General features: G+C 53.7%; 1 protein-coding gene across 1 annotated transcript in view; it reads right to left on the bottom strand.

The window, feature by feature from the left end:
- Positions 1–10020, bottom strand: part of RCC2 (regulator of chromosome condensation 2) — a 23934-nt gene that overhangs the window by 6179 nt on the left and 7735 nt on the right. Inside the window, exons 4-8 of the mRNA XM_008066541.1 lie at positions 9592–9735; positions 6649–6780; positions 6168–6256; positions 5335–5449; positions 1433–1599 (exon numbers count right to left, since the gene is read on the bottom strand). Coding sequence (XP_008064732.1) covers positions 1433–1599; positions 5335–5449; positions 6168–6256; positions 6649–6780; positions 9592–9735 — 647 coding nt within the window. The remainder of the gene's footprint in view (positions 1–1432; positions 1600–5334; positions 5450–6167; positions 6257–6648; positions 6781–9591; positions 9736–10020) is intronic.

The raw sequence follows: 10020 nt of genomic DNA, 5'->3' as shown, positions 1-10020 counted from the left end.
GCGCATGCCTGTAATTCCGGCTACTTGGAAGGCTGAGGTAGAAGGATCGCCGGAGCCCAGTAGGTTGAGGCTGCGGTGGCCGGGAGCGGACACTGCACTCCAGTCTGGGCGACAGAGTAAGACTCCAACTCAAAAAAAATAAATAAATAAAAATAAAAAATAAATCAAAAATTAGCTGGGTGTGATAGTGCGTACCTGTAGTTCCAGCTACTTGGAAGGCTGAGGTGGAAGGATCGCCGGAGCGCAGCAGGTCGAGGCTGCGGCGGCTGGGAGCGGCCACTGCACTCCGGTCTGGACGAGAGTGAGACTCCAACTCAAAAAATAAAAAAAAAGCCAGGCTCAGTGACTCAGCCTGTAATCCCGCGCCTTTGGGAGGCTGAGGTGAGTGGATTGCCTGAGCCCGCGGGTTCAAGACCCGCCTGAGCAGCGAGACCTCGTCTCTACAATAAATCAAAAAATCAGCTGGGCGTGGTAGCGCATGCCTGTAATTCCGGCTACTCAGAAGGCTGAGGCGGAAGGATCGCCGGAGCCCAGCAGGTCAAAGCTGCGGTGGCCGGGAGCGGCCACTGCACTCCAGTCTGGGCGATAGTGAGAATCCAACTCAAAAAGAATAAAAAATAAAAAAAAATAAAAATAAGCTGGGTATAGTAGCGCACGCCTTTAGCTGCAGTAACTTGGAAGGCTGAGGCAGAAGGATCACCTGAGCCGAGCAGGTCGAGGCTCCAGTGGCCCTGAGTGTGCCACTGCACTCCAGCCTGTGCCACCGAGTGAGACTCTGACTCAAAAAAAAAAAAAACCTCCTATTCTGATCCTAGTCCAATTCACCATGTACTGTTGTTGGGAAGATTCCAGGGGAACGGGGGGCGGGGGGGACCTGAGATCACTCAACCAGGAGGACCAACCTGGTCTCTGGATCCTAGCCAGGGCGCTTTCAACAGGGCAGAGAACCAGGCTGGACTCCCCGGCATTCTGAGGCAAAGTGACTGCAAAAGGGCAGCTGAGACACAAACATACGTGAGCACAACATGATATTGCAGCTGATCAAATGACTCTTAAGGAAACAACCCTCATGACGTAAAACTAATCACAGCCCCAAGAGGGGAGTCTATGGGCTGGAAAGATGGCCATGGTGACGCCTTGTCAGACAAAAGCCAATAGTAGAAAGTGCTTCCTGTACGAGGGAGTGGTTGAACATTGTATATTCGGAAACATCTGTAAAAGTCATGGAAAAAGTTTCCAACGAAGAAGGCAGTGATGGGGACTATACTCCGTGGCCACCTGACCAGGACAAAGTCCTCTGAAGAAAGCAGAAAACCAAGATGTCCACCCGGGACAGTGCCTGACCAAGGCCAAATGTTGAGACACTCAAGCATAAACACACCCCCTGCCCTAGCCAGACTCTCAAAAGTCGGAAGAAAAGCTCCAGCCTCACCGTGTGGTTAGCGCCGCAGGCCACATCTCGGACAACCACGTTTGGCACAGGCAGAATCTGCCCATCTTTTGTCTTCTCGATGAAGATGGCCACTCGCCGCGGCACCAGCTCACAGTCGTACTCAATCCGTTGCGCCCGTGCAATAAACTTCCCATCCGAGTTGTGTCCTGCAGTGACCACAGAGCCAGCCATCAGCAGCAGCACAGAACCCCAGTGACAGCAGCAGGCGAGCATCACCCCAATCTGCCACTGGGGCCTCACCAGGACACTCTGCTCAACACAGCAGCATTCTCCAAGTGTAGACACAGCCTAGCGATGGGACATGAAACTGACTTTACAGATTTGAGAGTATTTTTAAAAAATGAATAGAATATAAACCACTGAAGGATGCTCTACATGGTAACAGCTTTATGCTGTGCACGTCCTTTGTGTTTTAATATTCTACTTTCAGATTGGGCCGCAGTGCAAACCCTATTTCTTCCAGAAAGCTGGAAACTGCTGACCCAAAGGAATCACCTATCAAGTCCCCAAGTCCCCCACTTGGGGGACCTCAGAGAGCCCCAAACGGGCCAAACATGGAGACAAAAGCTCAATACACGACTCCAGACTTGTTTTCGTGAACCATCAATAACCTAAGTGTATAGCTATAGGTTGCTAAAGTCTGCGATTCACACACTCCAACGGATACCAGATGGAAGCTCACAGGGACCCAGCTCAGCACACCACATACCAGGAGCCCAGCTGCTGTGCAGGCCTGAGAACACACCAGAACACTCAGCTTCTGCAGCCACACCACATCAGCAGTGCTGCTTTTAAACTGCTCCTATTCTGACGTTCTCATCATCAGTTTGTCACCTGCAGTTTGTAAACTAGTCCCCAACTTGTAGCTAATCTTCTCCCCACATGGCAAGCTCACTGCATGTCACCCCTTTACCGAAGAATGTGTGTTGTGCCATGTAAAGAGAGTTGGCCTTCTGTGTCCTCAAGTTCAGCATCCACAGATTCGACCAACTGTGGGCTGGAAATATTTGGGAAAAAAGAAAACCCTACAGTAAAAATAATATAAATGGCTGGTTGCAGTGGCTCATCCCTGTAATCCTAGCACTTTGGAGGGCCAAGGTGGAAGGACTACTTGAGCCCACGAGTTCAGAACTAGCCTTGGCAACGTGGCAAGACCCCACCTCTACAAAAATTTTAAAAACTAGCCAGGCGGGCATGGTAGCGCACACCTGTAGTTCCAGCTACTTGGAAGGCTGAGGCGGAAGGATCGCCGGAACCCAGCAGGTCCAGGCTGCGGTGGCCGGGAGCGGGCACTGCACTCCAGTCTGGGCAACAGAGTGAGACTCCAACTCGGAAAAAACCCCAAAAAACTAGCCAGGCATGATAGCATCCACCCGTAGTTCCAGCTATTCAGGAGGCTGAGGCAGAAGGATCACTTGAGCCCAGGAGGTCAAGGTTGTGGTAAGTCTTAATCAAGTCACTGCACTCCAGCCTGGGCAAGAGTTAAGACTCTGACTCAAAATAAAACAAAACAAAATTATAACAATATAACAACAACAAAAGAAACAAATAAGGAAATAGAAAAACCACTTCCATAGCATTACATTACATTAGGTATCATAAGTAACCAGGAGCCCACTTAAAGTATATAGGAGAATATAGATAAGGTTATATGCAAACACTGTGCCATTTTCTATCAGGGACTTGGACTTAAACATCCTCAGATTTTGGTGTGGGTTGGGGGTGGTTCTTGGAACTGATCTCCCAAGGTTATTGAGAAGAATCACAAATAAAATTAGCACAATGAAATCGCTGGGGTTACCAGGCATTGTTTCCTAACATTCTCCTCATAAGCAGTTCATATTATGACACTCGTTCTCCACACGTGACATATTCTCTTTCCCCTGCAAATGTGCCATTTAAAATAAAAGTCTGGGGGTTGCCACTAAGGGATTCCTCCCTCTTCCAGGCTATGACTTTTCTTCCAGGTATTTTTAAACATTTGCATTCTTCTGGACAAGGTTTCAGTAGAGAGGGCAACAAATGATTTCTTGAGTTCCTTCTACGTGACACCAAAGTGGTGGAAACTAAACCAAGCAGACACCCCAGAAGCCAGAGGAGAGGCATCCTGGGACTGTTTCTTCCTTCCAGCTCCTTAAAGAAACCGCACAGAACACGTGCTGAGAAACTACAGAGCGGCGGTTCCTCCAGAACACGCGGCGGAGGGGGCTCCCCTGGCCTCTGGAGGGGAAGGCTTATAAAAACAGAGTGAAGCGGCACGTCTTATCTCTGCCTTGCCAGACCCGTCAGCGCGCCACAAAGGAGCGGGAGCGAGCAGGCTGGTGCCGCGCTCCCGAGGTCACATCTGTGTTCCGTCCTAGGGGAGCGGTCTGGATGAGGCAAGGGCTCAGGCCACGCGCCTGCAAGCAAGCTGGCTGGTCGAGCAGAAGCGCGTCTAGGACGCAAGCCAACCGATTCCCAGCCTCCCTTCGGACGGCGTTTTGTATCAAGTGGTGACACGGGGAGCGGTGCAGTCCCGGCTCCGAAAGCGTCAGCCACCGTCGTTATCAACACCAACTCGCTCCTCCCGAAGGAAGCCGACTCGCCGCAGCTCCGGGGAAGCCGAGGCCGCAGGGAGCTGCGCACGTGGCAGGAAGCCCCGCGCTTCCGGCGTCTGCCCACACTTCCGGCGGGCGCGCTTCCGGTGCCTGCCCAGGCTGGGCCGTGGCCATGGAAACGGCTCTCCGACAGTCGGCTCCGCGGCAACCGACGCGAGTGTGAGCGTGCGTAAGGGCTTGTTCTCCTCTCCACTTCTGACTTGCGGTATATTTAGTTTCACCAAGTCACTGTTCCCTAAGTCTGGGCCGCCACATCGCCCCGCGCTCTATTTATACCCGGCCCATCTGCCGGCTCCTAATGCCGAGACCCGGCATCCGGGCCTGCAGGGGCGGCGCGCAGCCGGCAGAGGGCGCCCGCGGCACGCCGCTTCCTGGGCCTGGGGAAGGGCCGGGGACAGGGGACAGAAAGCGCCGGAGTGTCAGATGGGAGCAGAAAATGGAGACCCTGCGAGGGCCGCCCCCTCTCCCCTCTCCCGAGAACTGCTTTCTGAGCCTTTCTTTTCCAGTCAGTGAGACATAAGCACATCCCTGCTTGTGATAACCTTCGACTTTGACCTACAGCAGGGTCCTCATGCCTGACCCTTCAGTAACTGCCTGGGCCAGGGTTTTCAGAACAGCCTCAATCTTGTGTAATTTTCTCACTGTCAGGGAAGGCAAATCTTTAAATGCGAAACGGAATGAAGGTGGTCTGATTTTTTTTTTTTTTAACTACTCTGAAATTCTTTTTTTTTTTTTGAGTTGGAATCTCACTCGGTCGCCCAGACTGGAGTGCAGTGGCCACTCTTGGCCACCGCAGCCTCGACCTGCCGGGCTCCGGCGATCCTTCCGCCTCAGCCTTCCGAGTAGCCGGAACTACAGGCGTGCGCTACCACACCCAGCTGATTTTTTGATTTATTGTAAAGATAAGGTCTTGCTGCCCAGGCAGGTCTCGAACCCACGGGCTCAGGCAATCCACTCACCTCAGCCTCCCAAAGGCACGGGATTACAGGCTGAGCCACCGAGCCCGGCTGAAATTCTTTTATATAAATGAATTCTCAAACAGAAAGAGGGCTCTTTTGAGGCCCCAGTCCTGACTTTTCCACGGAGGCAGGTCCAGTAATACTCCGTAACCCCGTGAATTATGACAGGCTGTTCCACTAAACGTGAGACCCACTTAATGCACAAAGGCTATTATCTGAGATCAATTACCCACATTTTTCTAACACATGTGAGCAGTCCCGCACCAATTCCTGGTTCTGAATATACAGCTGGATTATAGAGCTTTTAAAAAATACACTTCCATACCCAGCTGACCATACTCGGGGCACCCAAAGGAATAGAGGTTTCCTTTGCAGTCCATTATCATGCTGAATTCCGCCCCACAGGCCATCTTGGTAATTGGCTGGCCGTTGTACATTATCTGAAAAGAAAAGACAGAGACTGTCAGTCGTTTTTAAAAGACGGACAAAGTCTCTACCTCTCTGCATGTTGGTGAGAAACAATTATGAGGTTACAAAGGAAATGTAATAAACCCAACAATTCTGAAGACAGACAGGTGAGGGCCTTTCTACAACACAAAGCTTTGTATATATATAAAGAAACACCCTCAGAACCCCCACCTTCCCAATACATAGGAGAGCTCAAAGCTTTGCCACCGTCCCTTTGTAAGATGCAGAAACCTGAGTCCTTCCCTCCCTTCATTGCCTACACCACTAATTAGACACTTATTGGTGGCACTTATTAGTGCCTTATGTTAGTAGTTCATCTTGTAGTTATACATCCCACCCTTTCAACAGGATCCTAAATTTCTCAGGAACAGGAAACAACTGTGTTCTAAGCACCTGGCAGGTGACGTCATACAAGGTCAAAATAATGAATCTGCAGGAAAATGCAACTACATTCACATAACATTTCTCACTCTGGAAGAGAACATGCTTAAACAAGGCCTCTCTAACAAATCTCTCCATTTGGAAAGATGTTCTCAGGATGTCATTCAATCTGACCACAAACTAAGACTATACAGCTTGGGTCAGTTAATTCCAACAATGGTGAGAAATACATGGCGTGCCTCAGAAAACCAAACACGGAAGTCAGAAGAAACAAAAAGCTCCAGAGCCCGTGGAGGCGGGAGCAGTCACCTGTGCAGGGCTGGGGACGGCATCTGTCTGGTTGCCGAGGCCCAGCTGCCCCATCTTGTTCTCCCCAAATGCAAACACGGAGCCTGTTTCTGGAAGGGAAGAAAAAAGTCACAAAAGGGAAAATAATGCCAAAAGTTTTGAACCGGACTTGGAATCAAAGGCATCAAAATAGCAAAAAAAGGCTCATTGGCCAGGCAGACTGCAGCAGAGGGAGTCGACAACATGGTGGCGTGGACACCAGACACTTCAGAGCAAAGCCACTTCGCATCCGAAGCTGGGCATGCAGAGAGACAGCCAATGTCCCAGATGGGTTTCCCATGACCACAGGAGGCTCGCTCCGCCCTCCGGCCACCCAGCACTGAGATCTCAGGGCTTTCTGATCCTGACCCAAGAGTCAGTCGCATGGGTGACTCCATCCCACCTCCAAGGTGGATCACGTGGCTTCGCTGCCAAACGGAGAAGGACCCAGTCGCCTCCTTACCCGTCAAGGCCAGGGTGTGGTTCCGGCCACAGGCTGCTGACACAATCACTTCATGGCTGAGCCCCTCTATGAGCCTGGGGGCTTCCACTCTCTTGGTGTCGCCATGTCCCAGCTGCCCCTTCTCATTTCGACCTGCAGATCACACAAGGACCAGTGGGAAGGAGAGAGGGTGGCTGGAGCAGCCCCATGGGGCAGGTACAAACAGACTCTCTAAGGATACCCCCATCTGCCTCCTGGAAGAGCCCTTAAGCCCGACAGCCGAGACCCAGGGCCAGCAACACTCTGGCTTCTCGGCCCCTGAAGCGGGTGAGACTGGCCACCACCAGTGGCAGGCACCTGCTGCTCCCTTTCCCAGCCCCTCCCCTTGTGCAGCAGCAGGACCCCGTGCACCTCGGTCTCTGCTACCAAGGGAAGCAGGAGGGACACGGCAAGTCCTGTGCCACGCACTGGCAGGCGCTCACAGAGACACGCAGCACCCACTCCTAGTGCCTGGAGACTACCACCTGTCCCTTCCCTGAGACACATTTAAGACAGAACCCCAGCTGGGCATGGTGGCTCAAGCCTGTAATCCCAGCACTTTGGAAGTAACAAGGTGAGAGGATCGCCTGAGTTCAGGGGTTCGTAACCAGCCTGGGCAACTTGGCGAGATCTCATCTCTACAAAAAAAAAAAAAAAAATTAGCTGACCATGGTAGCGTGTGCCTGTAGTTCCAACTACTTGGAAGGCTGAGGCGGAAGGATCATCTGAGCCTACTAAGTCGAGGCTGCAGTGGCAGTGAGCATGCCACTACACTCCAACCTGGGCAACAGAGTAAGACTACGACTCAGGGGAAAAAAATAAAATAGGATCCATCTGGCAGCTGGCATGAGGGCTCTATCACCTCAGTGCTCTGGGTATCTCCTGTGGCCACTGGCTTCTTCCTGTCACCTCTTCCCTCCCTGCCCTGTCCACAGTGCTCACAGAACAGGGTCACCCCACCCTTGAAGGTCACCCCTCACAGGGCCCTCAGCTCGTGAACCTGGTAACAGAGTGCAGATGTGCCCTACGCACACCCTCCCCACTGGCAGGGCCACCTCCTCCGGGCAGCTCCAGGCGTGGCCAGAGTGCCGCTTCTGAGAGTCCTGGTGGAAGGCAGGCCCTGGCCCCCAGTCTTCTGACATACAGGCCTTGAGACCCAGAGCCAGCCATCAAATAGACATGGCAGCTGGGTGGGCCCAAGGAGGCAAGGAGCCTCAGCCCTCACAGAAGTTCCAGAAGACTCCACGGACCCCACCCGAGTTCCTCCCGCTGAGAAAAGAACCGTGTGTGCAGCCTCACATTGGGGAGACTTGTGGAGACTGGACAAGGCCAAAAGTTGAAGCAACCCAGGGGTCTTGCACCCTTTCCCCTTTATGTCACGCCAAGCATGCAGCCTCCACTACACCAGGCGGCTGCGAAAAGAGGTCGTCCCCGACAGGCTCTTCATTTCAAGAAAGACTGGCCGGGGCAGTACTGGCGTGCTGGCAGGGGGCAAGCGCCAGCTTCCAAGGGAGCTACACAAGTTCACAGTGAAAGGCACGTGACCCACAGAGCAAGGCGCCCAGCACGGTTCCCCCGAGGCCTGCATGAGGACCCCATGCAAGCATGACCACCACTCTCCCATGGCACTCACGCTTGCGGACACCAGACAACGCCCCTCTGCCTTCCAGAGTGACAAACCGGGGACTTGTGACACCCTGGCACGTCCCCCGCACCACCATCTGCCCCTGGCCACACGTCTAGGTGGTGGGATGCACGTCGCTCCCTGCCCACGGGGTCAGCACAGAGGATGCTTTTAGAACCACCACGTAAGCGAAGCTCAGGAGAGATCAGAAATAAGATATTTTAAGTTGGGAACACTGACATAAAAGGCTGTGCTCAGAAACACGAAGGAGGAGGGTGCTGGGGGGAGGGACACACCTCACCGCCGACCAGGAAAAACCCAGATCGTGGCAATAATGTCAGCAAGTCAGCAAGAGACTATGAAGCATACATGTGGGCTAGACACACTTGCGAGCTCTCTTCAACAGAATTTACAAAATTAGCTGAGTGCAGGGAAGACCACAGATGTTAATGTATTTGGACTCTGATACAGCAGCTCATGAAATCACAAAAAATGGCTCAAACAGACCGAAATAAAAACGCAGTCACACGGACCACACGCTAGCCAGAGGACAAGAACAAAGGGTGGGGACGAACGCCAACGTGCCCAGCTGGAGCGGAGTCCAGGAGATGCAGAAGGGGCTGGGTGACACGAGTCAGAGCCAGTGCCTCAGGAATGATCTGGAAGAGCCAAGGCAGGAGCAGGAAGTCTGGTGGCAGAGGATGCGATGGACCTGGAGGGGCGCTAGCAGGCGCCACGGGGCACCCAGCCCAGTGCCCCGGGGAGGAAGCAGAAGAGAAGGCAGTCAGCTCTGAAGAAGGACCCTGAATGATGTGGGGACAGTCTAGGCAGTGAGCCACAAGCCCAGGCCTGAGAGCCTCAGGGACGGCAACCAGGGCTGCAGAGACACAGGGCCTCATGTCAGGAAGCAGCAGGTATAAAAGCCTGGCATTTCCAGTGGCGAGGACAGAGGCCTTAGGCCACACTGTGCTGCGAAGCAAGAAAGAAACTGCCTGGCGGAGGGACAGCCTGCCTGGAGTAGGGTTGGCCAGGGCACCTCCATGTCAGGAGGAGCAAGCTTCAGTCAGGACACTTGAGAGAAGGCGGACGAGGGACCAAGGAGTTAGGGGGCTGTGTGTGGACAAAAATGCCAGCAAGGGGAGGAAAGGCTGTATTCGTAGAACACGACATAACCAGGCAGGAACCAGGAAGCGAGGAGACATGGCCGCCCACGAGGGTGCCCGGCCTGGAGAAGGCGTCCCGCTCTCTTCTGGGCAAGCGGAAGCAAGCTCCCATGTGGGGACTGCCTGCATGGCACTTACCCCAGCTCCACAGCTTCCCTTCCGTGGTGATGAGGAGGCTGTGTGCGGCACAGGATCCCGAGACCACCGTCCGCACCCGGACCCCTGCCAGGCACCCATACCTATGGGGCCCCCACAGGTTCTGCCCAAGATTGCGGTAAGCAGCTGTAAGGAGAATGAGAACGGAGATCAACGCCCAGCAGGTGGGGGACACCCCAAACGCCACTAGCCAGCCCAGGTGGCTTCCTGGAGGTAGGAGGAGCAGGTGCTCCTCGGGCTATGGCGCTGGCCTGGCAGTCGGGAGGCTGCAAGAGGATCCAGGTCTGCACCTCGAATCTCTGCTGCACCTCTGAGGGCCCGAAGGGGCAACTGCCCCGGGAGCGCCACGGGCCACACTGACGCCCACAGGCCCCACCCCCTCTGCCACTGAGCACACCCACCCACGAGTGC

Source organism: Carlito syrichta, unplaced genomic scaffold (assembly GCF_000164805.1).
Source record: "Carlito syrichta isolate Samal-C Ts95f unplaced genomic scaffold, Tarsius_syrichta-2.0.1 Scaffold105236, whole genome shotgun sequence".
Taxonomy (NCBI): domain Eukaryota; kingdom Metazoa; phylum Chordata; class Mammalia; order Primates; family Tarsiidae; genus Carlito; species Carlito syrichta.
Note: the sequence above shows the minus strand (reverse complement) of the source record. Positions and strands in the feature narration are given on the sequence as shown.